Source organism: Rhea americana, unplaced genomic scaffold (genome assembly GCF_003343005.1).
Source record: "Rhea americana isolate MKP2758 unplaced genomic scaffold, rheAme1 scaffold_35, whole genome shotgun sequence".
Classification (NCBI taxonomy): domain Eukaryota; kingdom Metazoa; phylum Chordata; class Aves; order Rheiformes; family Rheidae; genus Rhea; species Rhea americana.
The window spans coordinates 2861120-2882106 of record NW_028186479.1 but is presented as its reverse complement, the minus strand read 5'-3'; the positions used below and the strand labels follow the sequence as shown (position 1 = coordinate 2882106).

At 37.9% G+C, this 20987-nt stretch overlaps 1 protein-coding gene across 1 annotated transcript in view; it reads right to left on the bottom strand.

The window, feature by feature from the left end:
* STT3B (STT3 oligosaccharyltransferase complex catalytic subunit B) overlaps positions 1-1687 on the bottom strand; it is a 31278-nt gene extending 29591 nt beyond the window's left edge. The window contains exons 1-2 of the mRNA XM_085311741.1: positions 1626-1687; positions 917-1025 (exon numbers count right to left, since the gene is read on the bottom strand). Coding sequence (XP_085167867.1) covers positions 917-1025; positions 1626-1687 — 171 coding nt within the window. The remainder of the gene's footprint in view (positions 1-916; positions 1026-1625) is intronic.
* Between the last annotated feature and the right edge of the window lie 19300 nt (positions 1688-20987).

The following is a 20987-nucleotide window of genomic DNA, read 5'->3' as shown; positions in this document are numbered from 1 at the left end:
ACAGAGATGATGGGATATTCTTTTGCATAGATCCTTGACAGTTGATTTTCAAGATAAACTACAAAAACTTAATTGCCCTAAGACTTCCAAAATAAGGTATACAACCACAAATTTCATTTTATTTTGTAAGGCTTTTACTTCAGATAAGATAGGTATGGAAAAAAGTTACATAAAAAGGGTCTCACAGATACCTCTAAGATACTAAAACAAATGGTCATCTAGTTATTACAAAAGGCTTTGTAAATGCACTTAAATGGTATTTCCCACAATTAATGTAAGTTTTAATGCACTTTCAATGTCAAATGTGATTGTGTTAGTTAATGTTACTAAAGTTATCCTACTAATGAAATATATTCATATTCTGATTTGATAATCRTTTCTTACACTCTTCCTGTTTTGTGACACATCAACAGGAATAATTTAACTTCAAAAGGTCTTTTTCCCAGTGAAATCCTAACAATATTTTCCATACACAGAAAAATGTCCACTAAAAATACACTATGGGATTAAAACTTGCATGCAAAGTGAAAAAAAAGGCAAAAAAAATCCATTGGAAAATAGCTGTCTAAATCTCTTAAGGTATCATTGTGTAATGATATTTTTTCCACACAAGAAAACTGCAATTAGAGGAGTCAAAATATCCCTATTTATTACTATTAGAAGTTGATATGTAAGAAGGTATCACGCTGTTTTGTACTTCTTGTTCACAGTATGCTGTTGGGTAAGGATGAAAGCATGTCGACTTACTTAGTTTCTGCAGCTGGAAATTAAAAAAACATCTTGCTATTCCCTCTGCAGCAATTGACAATGAAAAGCTTATTCCATTAAGATTCTCCTTTTACCCATGTCAAAGTTGTATTTGAACTTCAATAAAATTACTGCAATGTCATCTTAAAGTAATTATTATAATACTTACAGTTCCACCTACTATTCTTCCCAGCGGATACCATGCTCTTTCATCAAACCAATTTAAAAATTCATAAAACCCGTGGGATGCAAGATGATGTGTTGATCTATAGTTAAACCTAGAGAGAAGAAAAAAAGGGGGGGGGAATTTAAAAAACAAAAAACACCATATAGATTTCAGACATGCTCTGTTTTCTAAGATCTGGAAAGTAATTAAACATCAACATCTCATTCAGTAAATAAACAAAGTGGTCTACTCTAAAGAGTTTTAAAGTAAATTACCAAGCTCTGATTCTCCCATGCAGTTACTAATCACTGTATTTCCTTTAGCTCTACAATCAGTTCACATACACTGACAAAATGACAGCCATTTTTGGTCAACTTTAAAATGCTGCTATCACTAACAAACATCCCATTTATTTTCTAATTCCCTTTGAAATTTAGTTTTCAAGTGTAATCTGTTAGTCAATTATTTACTACATCCAGAATACCATTTAAGCACAATTAGGGTCATAGAAGAATTAGTGCAAGACTTCCATTCTGAAGCACGGTATGTCACCTAGTGCATCCTCTGCTGCTCTGTTCCATGTAACAGTGAAAGATGAAGTAATGCAGTAATATGAAATGGAATCAGTCTGTTTGTTCACACAGTATCAATCTAATGGCCTTGACATATTCCCTTCTTTTAATAAAGAACAGAATCTACATAGCAGTTTCACCTTCCAAGCTGGTAAAGACTCTCCACAGAGCGCTCCTTGGAGGACAAAAGCCAGTCTTCCATACTGCCTATTTACCCTTAAAAAGGCACGTATGATTGCCACCAAGTTATTGCTCTTTCACTTTTCTGGCAGATCATCAATTTTCTCTACTTCAAATGGAAAAAGTCTACCTCATACGAAGTCTCATCGCTCTTTAAGTTGGGGATCAGACTGCCGTGAGAAGAACTGCAGTGCACATTACCCCAAATCGCAACTGTTTTTTCATAATCATTCAAAAACCAGACTAATAAGGCTACAGGTATTGATATTACATTTTTTTTTGGGGGGGGGGGGGGGGAGAAAAAAACTTTACCCATGCTTTTCTAAAACTAAGCTCCAGGTCTAACACAAGCAATACTCTTAAAACTAACCCTCCTAACCAAATTTCAATTGGAGTATCTGTTAACAAGAAATTCAGCAGTGAAAGCATTAGTAAAGGATTAAATTAAGTAGAAGTCCCATAACTAAACGAAATACCATAATAGACAGCAGATGAAATGAGCAAACCAACATCAAAGACTTCTAAATAAAGTCAGCATACAAGACTAAGAGCTTGTTTATTTTTTGTTTGGTCTGGTTCTGAAAGTATCCATTTATATCAGCAATATGCATCACTTCTGACATAAATTTAAAAGCCACATTAAATTCTTTAGACATCTAACATCCCCAAAATACCACTGCTTTACCTTAAACTAATTTAAGTAGAATAAAGCTAACGTTACTCAAGCCTGCAAGACCCATCATGTTCCTGTTCAGTCAGAGAAACAGGAATAACACCTGCAGCACAACCACACAGAGGTCGTTAGCAGACTTCTTTGYCTACACCATGAAGGAACAAAAAGAACTGAAATTCAGGTCCAGATGTCGGTAAACTTGAACCAATCACAGTACCAGTCAAGGGATATCAAAAAAGAGCGAGTGCGCAGTATTTTCAGGAAAGCTCTCCTTTATGGTAAATAAGCAGTTATATGGGATACATTAACTGACAAAACTGAACTTTCAGAAGTAATTAGTCATGTTTATATAAGGAAATTCACACAAACATCCGTTGTTCTGACCTAGAAGCCTTTGCATCAAACAGTAATGTGGCATTTGTTTCCAATAAGCCTGCAAATATTCCCATTTGACTAGATTTCCAAATATTAATTAATTCTCCAGTCCTGAACTGTCAACTACAATGATCTGTGAAATGCTGTACCTGTAAAATTAGTCTCTTATCTTGCTATAGCAAGGTTTCTTGTTAACGCGTTTAGTGCYGAATCTGCAGCACCGCATGAGACAAAGCCAGAGTTGTGTGTTCCACAAGAAACAATCTAGGCTGTCATGGACATGACTTGAAATAAATGCACTGAAAAACCAGTCAATGGTGTTAACCCATAACATTAAAAAGGAAACAGGATAATATATTTACCGACAGAGATTAGTTTTAAATTTTTAAATCTTGACTCAAATTCATAGAGGCCTAAAAGTTATGGCTAATGTTTACTTTCACAGCATTAAAAGATTAGTTAAACAAATGAAGTAGGCAAGAAGAGTACATATTGACATTCTCCTCATGTTTCAAACCAGTAAAGCTTCATAACTGACTTCAGAGGGATGTGAACAACTGTTTCCTGCTTTGGCAACAGCACATTAAGTCTTTAATAAGACGACTTTATAAGAATGAATTACCACTCAAAACTGAAACACAACATAACAGCATTTTTACTTTTAACACCTAAGATGGCAAAATTTAATCTTCCCTCCCAATATAGACTTTTATCTATCCAAAAGTATTAACTCCCTCCTTTTAAAAAGGCGCTGATATTTTTGCTGGAAATTAAAAGCCTGCAGAGACAGCTGAGCATGCCTTTATAGTAGATATTGTTAGAAATACTCTAAGTAAATTAATTTTTCACTGTGAGAAGAACTACAGGTGAGAATAAGAAATGGCCTTCTGACCAAACCTTGAGAAAAATTGAGACTTAATTACAGCATCTTACTTTCAGTTCAAGTAAAAGAGTGCTCACCCTCCTCCCACCAGGAATCCTGAAAAAAAATGAATCCATGCAAACATAACGCAGCAGGATTCTCCCTATGTGACAGATCAGGGCCAGCTTTAGGAATCGACAAAGTAGCAGCAATAGGCAACAACCGCATACCAATATCATGCTCTAATACTACTTTATCCACCTCTCAGCACTCTACTGCTTTAGGAACAGGCCTGAAYCTCCCCAATGTTCTCCTTTTGGCCAGCTGCTACCAGTAAAGTACTGCAAACAATAATTACAGAACACTTKCACTCTCTTGGTGCTTTTCACACTGTGTTAATAGTATAGTGCTATTGTATTTCCAGAAGCAGTGTTACAATACCTATAACTAGGCATAAGATCAGAGTCTAACAGAGTATGTAGTTTGAACTGTCTCCTCCTCCTCTGGGCTGCGGTTTAAAGGAGTCTTCAAACGAATCTCAGCTGTGGCATGTTTCAGAATTCAGAGTCCTGACCACCAAGTTACAGCCTAGTATTGTACTTTGAACCTTTCTGGGGATGCTCCAATGATTGCAACCATGATGCCCTATGCATGGTGTCATTCATTTTGTGGCATTTGGGGAGATACCAATTAACCTCAGYTATCTGCTCATGCTTAGGTTTGATTTTATTTCACCCTGTGAACAGTTTTTTCGATGATTGCTTAATGCTACTCACTATGCTATACCCAGAAGCTATAGAATTCTGCAACACTTCACGGCAACAATTACTGCTGTATTTATAAGGAGACGTCTTGTCTTTGACATTCCTAAGTTTAGCACTTTCTTGACARAAATTCTATTTCATATAAACATTTTAAGTAAAATTCACCTTACTAAGAAAGTAAGAAAACAGAGGGGGGACACAGGCAGTTACTTCACCTAGATCTTAACAACATTTAAAGCAAGTTACACTAACTGTTATGGGATTCATTTGACTCTTCCCTTACAACAAGATGCAAGATCAGAGAGTTGCTTCTTGTGAGAAGCTGATGACTGCTTAAATCTTACCAGTTTTATGCTAAAATTACCTGTTCATGTAGACTTCTTATCTAGGCATTTCATACCTAGCTATCTGAGAATATATAATCTCCTTACTAGCAGAATATGCTGAAAGTTTCCTAAGACTGCATTTATAAAGGCTTCTGTGAACTAAAAGTCTTCAGCTGCAGAGGCACAAAACTTTCACATCTGCAGACTCAGAAAAATGACATGGTGTAAACTAACTCTGAACATTACAAGCTATCTGTGCAATTCTAGGAAACACTTTTTTATGCAAGTGTAGATTACAGAATCAATTATGCAATACAGATAGCATCTAATTAGAGATGGGAAGTCTAGATTCTTCAAAAAGATGCACCGTCACAGATTGACTCCAAATTCAACACACTGTTTGCATCCAAAGGAAAAAAATGTATTCAATGCAACACTTAAATAGAAAAATTTAATGAGAGAGTTCATTAACTTTCACTGAATGAACATTTACATTGTATAYACAGTATTCCGTATCAAATTTAAAACACCTGCTTGTGTATATATTGTATGAGCTCATCATCCTGAAAATCTTATTCTGAAGTCTGTACCTATGAATTTGCAATTATCACAACACGAGTTTTGCATGTGTTTTTAAAATGGAAGCACAGTACTCCATAAATCATATAATGAATTTAATGCACTGTGGCATTACTTCTCATCATGAAGATGCTTACTTGTGTTTAGTTTACAACCTTCAAAAAGCATATATGGACAGGTAAGCCAGTTTCAACTAATTAAGATGAGAATTTTGTACCAGCAATACCTGTAGGCAAAAGTGACAGTTAAAGAGCCACCGTCTTCCTCCCCAAACACTACAGACTTCACAGTAAAAGTGGAGAAAATGTACACTGGGTTCTACACCTGTAAGAACCAACGAGATGGAGGGTTGTCCTTGATTCACTTGAGCAAAAGAGCAGCCAGGGAATTTGATTTCAGAAAAACTGATGTTCCTTTCTTCTAACATACAACTGATGAACTGATTGTTTCTATTAGGCCTTAAATCTAATAGAAACATAAGAAACACTGCATGTATTGCCCCCAGTAGAATATACATATACATACACACACACACCTACATACGCACATACACACAGTATTTTGTGTGCACACACAYATATATATACACACACACACAAACATGTGCAYGCATACACATATTATATGTATATATCAGATATTTACATGACCACAGATCTTTTTTCTGATATTTCTCTAGATACATTCTTAGCACAGTCCTGCTGGGGAAGATACTATCACTTTGCACACTCAGCTGAAACTTCATATCATCAACCGACAAATAACCAGAAGTCATGAACACATTAACTTCTACCAGTCTGGCACAGATGATGTTTATCAGTCAGCTTCAGTAAGTACTGTAGAAAGACAATTACTAAGCCAAATCTGCCAGGAAAAAAAAGAACAGCTCTRGCTGAAGTAGAGTTTAACATTGCTTATTCTGTTGTTTTGGGGAGTTAAATACAGAATTTGTGGTGATATAGTCTTTGTGATTTTACTGTAAAGATACAGATATGTAATTATTCCTTGTATTCTCAGATAAGCCTGAATCAATACATGAAAGCGCTCAAGAGACCCCTGCACTGAGAGATCCGACTGATCTTTATGTTTTCTTGAAAGCAGAGCCATTTGAAAAGAAAAATATACACCTTGAAAGTTAACTGCCACCTAGCAGTCCCATGTTTGRTAACACAATTGGAAGCAGTATCAAAAATAGACAAAAAATGTGGTGAAGCCCTCTTTTGTTATTCAAAAGATAATTAGCATTCTGAATTAATGAGATGGCAAGAACTTCGGCAGTGACACAGACCCCCTAAGTTCAGGTAGGATGAAAGTTCAGTGTCAGTATTAGCAGTTTGCATTCCTGGAATCCAGCTCAGCAACTGGGCTCCTCCCATTTGTAACACAATTACCACAATCTCTGATGAGGAGGAAGAGGGAAAAGCTTAGATCGGAAAAAAAAAAAAAAAAAAAAAAAAAAAAGCTGGAGGTACAACCAGAAGAACAGCTATATTTTCCAGATATAACATCTGCTCAGTGGAAATCCTGAAAAATATCAGACTGGTTCCCACTGTCCCAACAGATCTATCAATGTGTTTAAAAAGGATTACAGCACTCCCACTACCACTTCTTGGCATGGTATTTTGACTTCCTGAAATAAGATCCAAGTGCTGAAATCAAGAGCTGCATATTTCCGATATGTTAATGACAAAATTCCACGGGGAATACATATGCACTGCAATTTCTTCAGAGAGCACAGGCCATCATCACTATTTTGCTAAGCAGTCGCAAGCTTTTTAAAGCATTCCACAACCACAGCTTGTACTTTACACATGACACATCGAATCTGAAGCCAGGATACTCTTCACATCATCACTGTGGCCTGCAGTTTCAGATACTTCCACTGCTGCTCATAAAGCTTTTTCATGACCTTTCTTCTGTCCTTTTTGAACTATTCCTCTCAAAGAAAATTAACAAAAAAACACTKAGCTTTATCCATACTAAAAATCATACTTAGCTAGTGAAGATGAGCATTCATTACATGTAACAACATTTTAGACCTAATAAGAAAGTTATGATGCAATTTTTTCTTTAACAGTTAAAAGGTTTCAATGGTAAGATGCAAAAAGAATTATTCAAAATTCCCCAAGGGAAAACCTAAATGCTTATTTTCTCCTCCATTTTATATATACTTCATTGCAGATWGTACACTGTGACTGACATCAATACTGGTGGCCACATTTGTTCTGTATCTTCTGATAGCATCAGCTTCTTGAGAGGCATCACCTCCCTGCTTGGTGCAGTACTAAATACCATAAACTCAAAATACTACAGTGTGACGCTGGATTCCCCCTCCCCCCCCCCCACAGTGGTGTTGTGCTACTCTGTGGAGCATTAACCTTGCACTTCACAACTTAGAAGGCTTTGTACTAAACAAAAGGCTATGTTAAGGATGTTTCTTACAAATGAGGCAGATTCATGCTGCTTAATAGCATAAAGACAACTTACCTTCAGGAATTTCAAAGTTAAAGGCTGGTAAATGAGTATCTGGTCAGCAAAGCAAAATTCAGAGACAGTCAAATAAKGTATTCTGAATGCTACAATATCCTTTCCTTGCAGAATATGAAACTAGAAATCAGTGGGCTGGACATGATTCCCTCAGAAGAAGTGACTGGAAACAGAGAATGGGTAGCTCCCAAGCCTATCTTTATGGTCTTCTACTACAGAATGAAGCAACCTGTAACACCTACACAACTATAGCAGACTCTTACTACACAGATCTCAAACGTACTGCATGCATTCCTGTGGCAAGATACTATATGCATTCAGAAAAGAATACCAATTTTTGCAAGAGTCTGAAATGTAAAGTAAAATAAAAGACAGTTCTTATTCATTGTAGTTATTTTAATTACATTTTAGCTGTTTGGGAATATCTGCTAGTCATCACATCTATTTCATAAACAAAATATTTCATTTATGTACCAGAGCACAGTGGCAACCAGGTAAGTGCTAGTTACACTGAAATACAGTTGAACAACAAAGCCTACAACCACTTCCCATTAAGCCAAAGCCTGATCAAAGGTGACTTGACAGGTCCTTCCTACCCTGTAAAACACATGGCATGGTACAAAATAATCAGCAGGCTATGCTACCTGTGTACTACTTGAACACCCTTGTACCATCAGAAAAGGAGTTCCAGCCACAATTAGAGAACAGATATTAATCCAGTCTGTAAAAAACATTTCCTCATACTGTTTTTCATGATACTGCATGCCCAACAAGCAGTTATGTCAACATAGTGGGTTTTTTTTGTTACCTCACAAAAATAAAACAATATTTAAAGTGCTTTAGTTGTGCATCAGCAGTATACATCAGTTTAGCAAGTTAAAATAAGGTAACATTTCACCTAATAGTGTATTCCTTAAATATTTTCTTTATTAAATCCTTTAAAACATCTGTTATTCTTCCTCTTGCAAGCAGCTCTRATTATCTCAATTCTCTGTGTGCATGCTTCCTTTCAATTGTCCTTTCTGAAAGTAGATTATATTTAGTTGAAGAAGTTGGACCTCTCACAGTGCACCTGTTTGGCACCATCTGTTGCAATATTAACTTAYTGACTTTTTATTACAATGGCTGCTGTAAAAATAAAAACTAATGTTTTGGTGTGGATAATACAAAGCATCAGCAGAGCAGAATCAGACAGTCTACCTAACTTGAACAATATCTACCCAGTGACTGAGGTCAGTTTAATGACCCAAGTTTACAAATGTCTGCTCAGAAATTCTGCTTAACCCTTCAGTAATCTAATAGATATAATAGACGTAAATATTGCATTTGTCAGATTACAGCAGGGATCTAGGCAATTTTCAGCTGTGGGTAAGCATGTATCTAGATAGATGTGTATTTAGCTGTCTGCAGATGAAACAAGCCAATATTCCCAGGCTTAGGGGAAGCCTAGAAATAAATCGAATTAGGTTCTAATTAAACAAAGCTGAAAACAAAAAGACAAGAATGCAGCCCAAACTGCAAAAGGAGRAGGAGGGAAAGAAAGAGAGGGGTATGGGGGGAAAGATGCACAGCTTTACAATGGCTGGCACCGATTTATATACTCTCCCAAACTGAGTCACAGTAGTTACCCTTCGGCTGAGCTTTGCCAGYTAAAAGGAGCACAGGCATGCTCCTAATCTGCTTCAGTGCAAAGATCAGCTAAATTATCTTGACTTACAACTAAAGAGTATATCACTCTAAAGATGATTTAAGCTATTTCACCTGATTTTTCACTGAAACAAATTAGGAGTACTCACATTATCTACTAATACAGCCCAGCAGRAGGGATGGTAGCTTCCAGCTGAGGGCAGTAACAGTCCCAGCTGCTTCCAAAGTGACTGCATATTCCCACAGTGAAGGCAAACAGCATAGGAGCTTACCAATAAGGTAAGCAAAGACCAGGAAAACAGGTGACAAAAAAGGAGGGGGGAGGTCTTCATCCTCCCCTACAACACACAGATAAAGAGTTTACCTTTTAAACTATATTCTGCATTCTTGATCCACTTTTCGTGGCTGATTTGTTCCCAGAAATGAGTAAACAGAACTTAAAATCAGTTCTCCACTACATGTATTTCATATCTTTCACAGTTTTAAGTAAGTCTAAATCAGAAGAAATGCATATTTTCATTTAATTTAATTCAGCTTGTTAAGAACTTCACCTAATGGTTACATATCTTCAAAGACTAAGTATAAGCTTCATAAAAATGTAATAACATTACTTGTTTTTTATTAGGTATGCTCATGAAAACACTACAGATTAAGTGTACTGCAGTGACTAGCGTTCAGTATTTAAGAGAAACAGTACTTCTAATTAATATTAAGCTTCTGCCATGCACAATGTGAAATAAGAGTTGTATGTTTATCATCTCTACAGGATGGGATTTCATAATTCTTAGTGTCTATATTATCCATATTATAGACTTCAAACTACTTCAGACTATTTCACTGTGCTCTCCTGTCCCTTCAGACATTTAGCAAACTTTTTTTTTTTTTTTTTTTTTTTTTTGAGTATTTGGGGGTGGTATTGGATGAGGCTGTTAAGTGAAGTAGGTTTATATGCATATGCCTTGAAGCTGTGATGCCCAACCTTTTTGCCACATGCTGTACAGAAATATTCATGGACTGCATGCACCATTGCCTCTTGTATCACAAGTCCAGAAGCATGTCCTTTCCAGGATAGATTGGCTCCTTGACCAGCTAGCTACTTCAGCCTACTTTTTGGTAGCTATAGCCTTCTATGTCTGCTAATGAACAGCAGAAGGGCTGAGTTTAACTTCTAAAGCTACTTTAGTAAACAACAACCATGGACTTGGGGTGCCATGCTTTTCTCTTCTGGCCCACCCGCACTCATTTTAAAGTAAACTGAACGTCCGTTTGCCTATGAAAGGAAACAGGAAAAGGGGGATACTAAAGCAAGTGGATCAATTGCAATTCATGGAGGGAAGAAGAGGGAGTGGTGTACAAGGGGATATGAGAGCTGTTGGAAAAATACTAGCAGAGGTTGACAAGGGAAAGTTCTTAGGCCATTATCCTAAATCTTCTCTTCCCTACCTCTCCAGAGATGAATTAGATCTGCCTGTTCTGGACCTTCCAACCCTGTCAACTCTCCCACCTAAATTAGAAAACTAGAGTTAGCCTTTCTGACTCTGAAAAGAGATTTGGCTCTAGACTCCTGGCATCCCATATAGTCATTAAACAATGACAAAGTTATTTCTGGTAAAACATTTAAATAGTTACAAAAGAGAAGAAGAGCTTTGGCAGGAACCATTGATATGTTTACCTCTGAATAACTAATAGCCTCACCTGTTGGTCACAGACCTAATGGGTATTCAAGAACAAATTAGGGTACAGGGCATGCCAATGTAACAGCTCACTGTCACTGGAAAAAGGAGAGTTTCCCTCTCGCTGCACCCAGCTGCATGCCTTGACACCTGCACTTACCAGATTTTTGYGTTGTTTCAACTTGTTAACATGTCTGAAAGTTATCCAAGGAAATGTCCAGCAGATGACAGGAACTTCGGGAGAGCTGCCCCACTGGATCAGATGCAGACAGGGCCACTTTATACTGGTACAGACAAGCCTARCAGCACTTCATCACATTGTAGATATTCAGAGTCAGGTTCCACTCAAAACACTCTGAGCTGCCATCCTATTAGGGCAGATTACTAGGAATCTTTGGAATCATTTTCCACACACTTTCCGACACTTTGACATGCAAGTGATATCCACAGGTACTCCAGCACAGCGTAACAGATACTGAAGTAGACATAACACTGCTTAGTATCTTAGGTAAAAGTACCATTCAAGTAACATTTAAAGCTGCCCTTGGCTGCTGCTTCTTGAAGATATCCCTGAAAAATGACAGCAGATGGCACTGTACAAAGCATACTATCACAAAGCAAAACCGTGCATATAGGTAAAATTATCGTGCTGAAGTTACTACAGTATGACCGAAACGTAAAGGAAACGGCACTCTGAAGAACACTGACTAAAGCAAAAGCTAGAATACAAATTCAGTGATGCAACTGTTACAAGCATTATGCATTTGACACAAAACACGTTGTCCAGTCGTCCTGACATAAAGATTATGCTTTACCTTGGGTGAGAAGGGCTGGTAAAGAAGCAGCTAATTATAAAATTAAAGRAAAAAACCCACACAAACGCACTTTGGTGTCTGAACATGTTTAGCCACAGAAGAAAAAAATACATCATTACCAGCAGTAAAATGTGAGTGACCCGAGATGTCAAATTAAGACACTGTTGCAAATGTTTAATGTAGTCTTTTCAGTGTCAAAATCCATTTTCTATTTGGCAAATAAAAGATTAAAACCATTACAGAGTAAAATGAATTGTCAGACATATGCAGTAGTTTTTCAAATGTTATTTCAGACATTTGACTTTAGATAAATCATTCTAGTCACCTGTATAAGATACAGTAGTCAGCACAGTAGCATTACACAGCTTCTTGGAAAGTTCAAAAACTGCATTGACTTTAACGATTTTTGATCTACAGTAAAGCAAGCTACCCATTAACTTCCACTGTTAACATCAATATAATGCAAAAGCTCCAATTTTCTTTTAATGACTTTCTGAATTAAAAAAAGTTTGCAACATTTCTGCTATTGCTAATAAAAAAAATTGAAGACATTTTAAAGGCCACTAATACCCAAAACTAAATTTAAAAGATTTAAAACGTGCAGACAAAAGTTTCTTTTTCAAAACTCTAAACAAAATAAGTAGACTTGTTTTGTTCTGTTTTGCTTCTGCATCAAGAAAATACATTGCCTATTTTCAAATCCTTTGGGCACAGCACACAAGTATGGTATCCAACATGTASTCTTCCTGGTCAGCTGTATCCTCAAAGAGGTGCTTTCCACATCCAGGTTTCCTTAAACTAAACATCTATTGGGAAGATCAGAATTAACTAAAATCACCTTTGTGTGCCACCACAGAACCATAAAAAAAAAAAAGCTGGGGGGGGAGAATAAAAGCAAAGTTATCACTAAACAGGCTGACCAACCATGTGTACTGTACCAGTTTTAAATTACAGTAACATCCTATATCTCCTTTTTACAAAATCCATTTGCCATTCAAACAGGGTAGACTGTGCCCATGAACAAAAGGCATGTAGTAAGCAAGCTTTTTAAAACAAATGCACAGAATACTCTGTAAACCAGTCTTGAAGAGACATCACATTAAGAACAAATCCCAAAATGAACACATCAAATTCACATCATCAACTGCAGTTTGCCAAGATTTTTTATTTTAGGTGAAGAAAGTTTTGAAAGTGTTTTGCAACTGTATTTCCACAGATTACTGATGTGTATCTTATTAATGTGCGTAAATATCTGATGTAAGAGTGTCAAGAAGATGGGGCAAGACTCTTCTCAGAGATGCTCAGTGACAGGACAAGAGGCAACAGGCACAAACTGAAACAAAGGAAATTCCACCTGAACACGCACAAAAAAATCCACTTCACTGTGAGGGTAGCTGCACACAAAAACAGGTTGCCCAGAGASACTGAAGTCTCCTGCCTTGGAGATATTCAAAAGCAGTCTGGGCACAGTCCTGGGAATCCCACTCTAAGTAACTCTGCTCAAGCAGAGAGTTTGACCAGATGATCCCCAGAGTCCCCTTCCAACCCCAACCACTCTRTGATTATCAGCTAAGCACAACCCCAACACGCTCTTCAACTAACAATCTTAATTAACCCATGCAAATCAATTGCTTGTAGAAAGCAGTATGATGAGTGTTGTAATACCCAGAAGTAATTCTCACTAAAGTTCACATATCCAGTGATTCCATTAGGCAAGCTGTTTAAAAAGTAGCATACGATCAAGTATCCCATCTTAGATACATTTTAAATACTATTTCCTGCTCTTAAAGTACTCAGTATACTAATGCTTAGTTATTCCTTGTTTAAAGTAGGCTGTTACTCTTTCTAAAGCACAGGGATATGGCCTCACTTGAATAGCAAGAATTTTATTTGCAAGAGCACTTAACTCTTCCTATGTCAAAGGAGCTTTTACCCAGTAAGCTGAGAAACACAAATACAAGCAAAATAGATCAGCTTCTATGTCCTTGGATTCATTGCTTGGGCTGCTTCAACTTCTATCAGGTATAGTACAGTATTAGGGTCAATTCCCCTGGTACTTCTCAAGTCCAGGCCTACAGGCTACCTACATTAAAATGCTTCAGCTTGATTCCCAGCAACAACTCAGAGAAAAGTCACAAGCTCTGCTCAGCTATAGGGCCAGAAATCAAGTCCATCTGTTAGATACATTACAGATCTACTGTAGATGAAAAGCACAGATTACAGCAATGGTCCCACTGCTTACTTCTCCTAACTTCACTTTCCTAACAGTCTTATCAAATTGCTTATACTTAATACTTGGAGAAGAAAGTTTTGGTAAAGGATTAAAAAAAGTATGTGCACTGCTACAGGGTGCAAGCTCCACAGGATCCAAAAGCAGCCGCTTTAATGGCTCTGTGAAGTTGCAAGAAGCCCTCAGGTTTGGCCATAAAGGTCAGTACAAATGTACCTCAAAGGGGCTGCAAGAACAGAATTTTCAAGAACTAAGGAGCAAGCTTTCAGCAGCACGTGCACAGACAAACATTAAGGAGGAAATATCCAACTGAATCAGAACAGAGTGGAACAGCAAAGGCATTGAGAGAGAGAGACTGGGATTTGAAAGATGGAGTATTAGGATTACAGTTTGCCAAAACCAGGAACAACAGAGAGTATTATGATAGAAAGCAAAAGGTAACCTTCATAAACCAACCTGACCCTATGTAATCAAATCAAATTTCAAATTAAAAACAGAACATATTAAGCTGCTCAAATAGTAGGATATTTGCCAAAAAAGTCAGTTCAAGCATTTTCACCATAGCATTCACTCAGTAACACTTGACTAGCTAGAGCATTTGTCTAAGACTTTAAAAACAAAAACTCCCCCCAAACCTCAGAGTATTACAAACTAGTCAGTTCAATCCAGCCTAGCCTTCACAGAACATTCCCATACATTCTCCTTTTCAAGTTTGATTCCACTATCCACTAATTAATAAATGGGGCAACATTTTACAAGTATTCTGCCTCATCTCCTATGTTTTCCAAAAGAAAGCTGTATGAATAATCTCATTTAAACCTATCCTACATGTTTTACAAACACTATCTCTTCCTGCCTGTCACGCATATCACCATCACTGCATCCACATGACGTCTGATGAAGTTTTCAATCCAATTAGAAGTTGTGCAAGKAAGTAAAGAGATAGTGCCCACTGACAGCAAAAAGGTAAAAAACCAATACAGCTTCTAGAAATGAAGTAGTATTTTGATTCTTGTATGAGTTATATTTTAAAAGTTAACAAGGGCAATTCCACCTTTTACTAGCCTCAGTCTAGCCTGACCAAATTCGAAGTCTCCTTGTTCATGAAGAGTACTGTTTCTGCTATGCCATCAACTTTTTACCCAATGTTGTTCTTCCAGATCGTCCTCCTTCCATGAAGTCTCTAATATTTACTTCTGCAATTTCCTAGAAAACTGCAATAAAGTCCAGCATAGTTGGTTTCACAGCTTTTCCATGCTGAGAACACCTTACTGGCCTTCTATAAAAGTTTACTTGGCTTCAAAATAGCACATCTCAAAGTAGCTGAGCATGGAAAAGCAGTTCAAATCCCTAAGTGTTCAAGGCTTATGGTCCAGAAAGCACCAAACAGCCAAAGACTAGCCTGTGCTGAGAGTTTCTTGGCATGTATCATATAGCTCCAATAGAGCTATAGAGCAGWAGATGTCATCAAAAAAAAAGATGCCTCACCTCCCTCATTATAAAGGGTGTTAAGAAAGAGAAGATGCCTGCTAGGCTACTCTTTGAGAATATAAATAGTTCCCTAACCTTGCCTTTTTTGCACACACAGGCTTTACTAACTCGGATTTGGAGACTATGCTATGATTGAAAAAGGCTAAGGCTATCTTTCTTACAGAAAGGAGTTTGAGGTATCAGCCTACTTGAGAACCTACTAAAGTTATCACTGTTACTGGAGTACAGCCATTTTCATCATTCAAATGTAATATGCCTCTACCTTATTAAAAAAAATCATAAACTATTATAATCCAACTGTTCATTATCAGTAAGAGCATAATCTTTTCTAGTTTTCCAGATTGAAAAGCTATTCCTCATTTCTTATAATCAAAAAGCTTGTTAATGAATGTAACATAGTAAGTTTGTAAATGAGTATCACGATATTGCCAACATTTCAAGATCAATCCAAAGTGATTATATTCAAATTGGATTGGAACCAAATGTTTTCCCAAGGTCTGGAAGTTGTCAAGTATTATAAACAGAAGGAAGTGGTTAGGAGAAGAATGCGAAAATGGGTGGGAAATGTTTCCTAGACAGATCCACACTTACGCACTCACCTTCAGCAAGGTTATGTGATGGACTGAGAGCTCCACAAAGGCAGCAGTTTGGAGATGATAGTGGCTGCCATCACTTGAGAACAATACATTTTTTATGCAATTTGCTGTCAGTTTGCTCAGCAAGAAGAGTCACTAACAGCTAGACAATGGCCAGATGAATTACCTGGGTGGGTCACATCAGACAACAGCCTGTGGACTGAGYGCTCTTAATCAAAATTATCAAGTGTTTATAAACATAATATCATTCTTCTTATATAAAATATTTCCCCCATTAGAAACCCCAGTTTAAGGTAACTCTCATCTACTGCCATTTACTTCCTCTTCACTCATTTCTGTTGCTCCAGTTTCTTCATGTGCTCTGATTTCAACCTCTAAAATCAGTTACTTTCTACATTCCTTCCTAATGTTCATAGTCTTCCTCAAAAATAAGAAACTAAACTGCAATATGTAACCTGATAGCAGGCAGGCTCAGGGAACTAAAATGCTACAGTATTCTGACAATCTCACTGAATCAACTCACCATGAGTGCTTAGAGCAAGCACAAAGGGAAAAAAAAGCAGGACTGCACAGCTGGTGACAGAGAACTCCTAGTTCAAAAGGCAATCATTAGATCTGCTAAGTACAATATGAAACTACAACCTTACTTTTCCCCAAAGAAATCAATTCATTTACACAATCTCCAGAATTTGATCATTTCCATACCCTTCTTCCTGTGTTCACTTGAGTCACACTTGGTATTTTAATGAAGTTTCCACATCTTATTTTTAGATATTATAAGTTTACATTAATAAAAAAGTTCCCAAGAGCTAAAAAATCCACCCAGCAAATGTGACTTGAATCAAGCAATACCTGCCTTGCTGGCAGTACTCAAGATAAAAATCCTTATTTATCTTAATAGAGGAACCTGTCTATCTCCAAAATGCAAGTAAACACACTGGCATTATGTTTACTTCCACCAGTTCATTCCTATTCAGTAGACTCCGCTAATCACAGGTGATGGTAGCAGTAGGTTGCTATCACATCTATAAACCGTTCCTCCCATTAGCACAGTTATGCTACCTCAGTGAGGCATGATAAACAGTGGTCATCCTGATGACAGTCAAAAAGCAGGTGGTTTGAACAGATCGGTAATGTCAGTTTGGAAGAAGCAAGGATCTTGATTAATCGAGAGCTGTGTCCTTATGATGCACGTGAGACTGCTGTTATGCTACTCAGTACCAAGAGCTGGTAGAAAAGGAGGACAACACATTCCTGCTAGTAGTAAGGGATCCAGTGTAGCTGACAAGATCACACTGGTGCTGCCTATCACACAAGCAAAACGGGACAGAGCCACACAAGCAAAATGGGACAGAGGGCCCCATGCTCAGACACACCAGTTTCCTCATTCTAGCTTAAAGTAACTGTGATTTTTCAAATCTGGTAATTGATAAGCTCTTAAAATTCTCTCAAAAAGATGAAAGTTTGATCTAATGTTGCTGAAAATGATTAATGATCAGATACATTTGTCACACATGGGACTTAATAGAATGAATGTTACTATTTCAACTGCACTCACTGAAGACACTATTGATGCAACTCAGGTTAACGTTTTGCTTAATATCAGTACCAGAGTGTGACAGGGTGCAACTGTCTGGTTATATGTATATGTTTATATGTATGTGTGCATGTATGATAACAGTGACCAAATTAAATTGCCTATCAGCATGCTGGAGCTGTACACTAGACACAAATGGTTACATAAGAAGTACACCAGTCCCTATTCAAGCATCAACATCTTTGATCGCCTTGTATCAGCAGCCACACTGGCATTTAAGGCAATGTTTGAAAAAAGGAATGACCTATCTTGACAACAAGAGTTAAAACACACTTAAACATTCATGGAAAGCTTTCACTGTGCACTTGCATGCACGTAGCACAGAAATTACGGTGCCTTTGGTCCACCCAACTGCCAAACTAGCCAACAGTTTAACCAAATAGCAGATGCGAAACCAGCCCATCTCAATACAGCATCACCATCTAAGTTTCAAGTTCCTGGCCCGACAACGAAGCTAGACACTGAAGCCATGTTAACAGCTGAGCATGGCTTACAATTAGCACTCACTGACTGTATGTATCAACTCACTTGGCCTGACAGTCGCCAAAAAAACAACCCCCCCCTCCACACACACCAAACACCCCACCACACACATTTTTCAAAGGCCAGCTCAAGTACAGTAAGTAACAAAGACACAGGCAATAAATCTAGACAAAGCAGCAACACTGTATGAAAGAGGTATTAAGCATAGAAGAAAAACAGTAGTACTAGTAACTAGTACAAACAGGACACAAGCTTATAAGGCACTACAATGACAACAAAATACCTCCCTTCCCCCGCAGGCATTGTAATAGAGCTAGAGTGGCTTTTGCTCTCCACTGTTCTGGACTATTGTATTACATTCTGGTCATTTCTGACAAAAAATGACAAACAGAATACGGGTCACAGCTTAGCTTTCCAACCTCCCCCCTCCCCAGATCAAAACTAAATCCAACCATCAGCAGAGCACAATTTACAATTTGAAATGGATATTAAAAATCAAWGGTGGTATTCAATCCAAAGAACATACAGAAACCGAAAAGCAAGCCTCCCTCTCTCCACACCCTATATCGCCTTTGTTTCTTACATCCATATCATAAAATTGGATTCTTAAGTAAAGGAAAAAGCTACCTATACCCTAAAGGCAACACTGTTTATCCTTTCAGAAGGATATCAGATTTGCCTAATGCTCCCCATTTTCTCAAATACACTGCAGCTCCCTCTCTCGATTACAGACGAATAATAGAGAAAAGATGGCATATCAACAGATGCACCTTAAGGCAATTCAAGAAGCCCCATACAAGTTTGACTGAAGAAGCCAAAAAATGGCAAAACTATGGAACTGTTCTACCAAAGGTTATGGCCGCTATCCTGAAAAAAAATGTCCAGTTTACCTGCATAAGCAGTTAAGGAAGTGGTGGGGTTTTTTTGTTTGTTTGWTTGATTTCATTTTTTTGTAACTGTAGCACTGCTTCTAATCTTTCTACAGAAGCTCTTTTCTCACATTAGATTCAGACTTGTAAGATCCTTTTAACTATGAAATACTCTAGCTACTGAATGGTATTTAGGAGCAACAACATTTTTACTCTTTTCACCAAGATTACTGCTGCAATMGAAATGCTGTTTTTTTTCCCCATGTTTCCTTAGTTTCTACCATTTTAGGTTCTTTCCAACCAATTAACTTAAGTGCATTTGCCTTCACCATTTCTGGCATGCAGCAACATGACATTGGCATAATTCTTGACATTTCAACTGCTTCCCACAGAGACCTGCAGAAAAACTAGTGAGTTTTGTCAACTTCATCTATTGTCTACCTAGCAAAGTTACATCCAGCAGCATAGACAGCACTGCCTTCTCTTTGAAGACTCAGGAAGAGGACTTCACATTAGCTTACATATTGCTCAAAACCAGAAGATTATCTTTACAACCATAATTAAGGCTATGAACTGAACTCTCATAGCACCCTTTTTGAAGGCTTAGTAAGAAAAGTGGCACAACTGAACATTGCGAAATTTCCATTTATCTGAGAAGTATGAGCCTTGATTATAAAAATCAGTTAAGGCTGTATGAAAACGTAGCCTGTATGCTTAAGAAAAAGGTTTTTCCATGATAAAAGGGAAAGTCTTTTGTTTAGATCAAAATAGCCTTAGAAACTACCATACAGATATAATCCTCAGTTCATATTCACATTACAGATCCATTTAACTGTGCTCCCCATCGTTAGCTTTATCAATTAAAAGCTTGCATTCCTCCCATTTATTTTTGTCTACAGAAAAACACTTGAGTTATAGGCAATTATTTGAAGTTTTGAAGATAATTTTGCTTTTCCATCAGAAAGTGTTTATTACTTCATACAGCATCTAAAAACAAAGCAATCCCTTGTTCTCTACCCACTATTCGGTGCCATGATTTGTGAATGGATTACATGGAAGAAGGGGGGGAAAGAGGAAGTTGTACTTTGGAAACTGACTATCAAAGTAGAGTGCACACTTCACAGAAGTACAGTTAGAGTAGTAATTTTAGATTTAATGTCAATTTAATGGAGAATATTGTGTATTTCAGAACAAAGCACAATCTTCATCTGATTAACAATAAGACCTGAGATGTAAAATCTTAGATTAACAACACTGAACTATTTATTCTGAAGTCACTTACCATAAAGTTCTTAGAGGGGGAGGAAAAAAAAAAAGCCCATTCCTAGGATAACACAATACTTCATCGTCACATTCTTGCGTTAAGAAAAAGATTGCCCCACAAGCCTGGTCATCCTTCTCTCAGCCAAAAGCTTTGCTGCAAGGAATTACCGCAGCATTTCTTGATTTTTTGTAAGGAATGGTTCCAGTCCCGTCCAACTGGGAACGAACCGGCAGCTTGCATAGGAGTGAAAGTAATATTGSGGGCGGGGGGAGGAGGGAGTCAGATGCGTGGGAAGCGGCAGAAGTCCTTGGGCTCGTGAAGACAGCTTTAAAGCACCTGGCGGTATATCAATGTCACCCGCTGCACTGTAATCCCTCAAGTCACTTTTATGAAGATTACTTCCTGCAGCGCATTCCTTCCCCGGCCAGGAAGGGCTCTAACCAAAGACCACCGGGAGCAGCGGTGCCGCACATCTGGCGACCAGCGCCGCGACAGGCGGGCTGCACGCCCAAGCGTCAGGGCGCAACTCGGACGGCTCCTCCACCTGCCCGCCCGCCCCGAGCCCTCTGCACCCGGCCGGCCGGAGGGTCC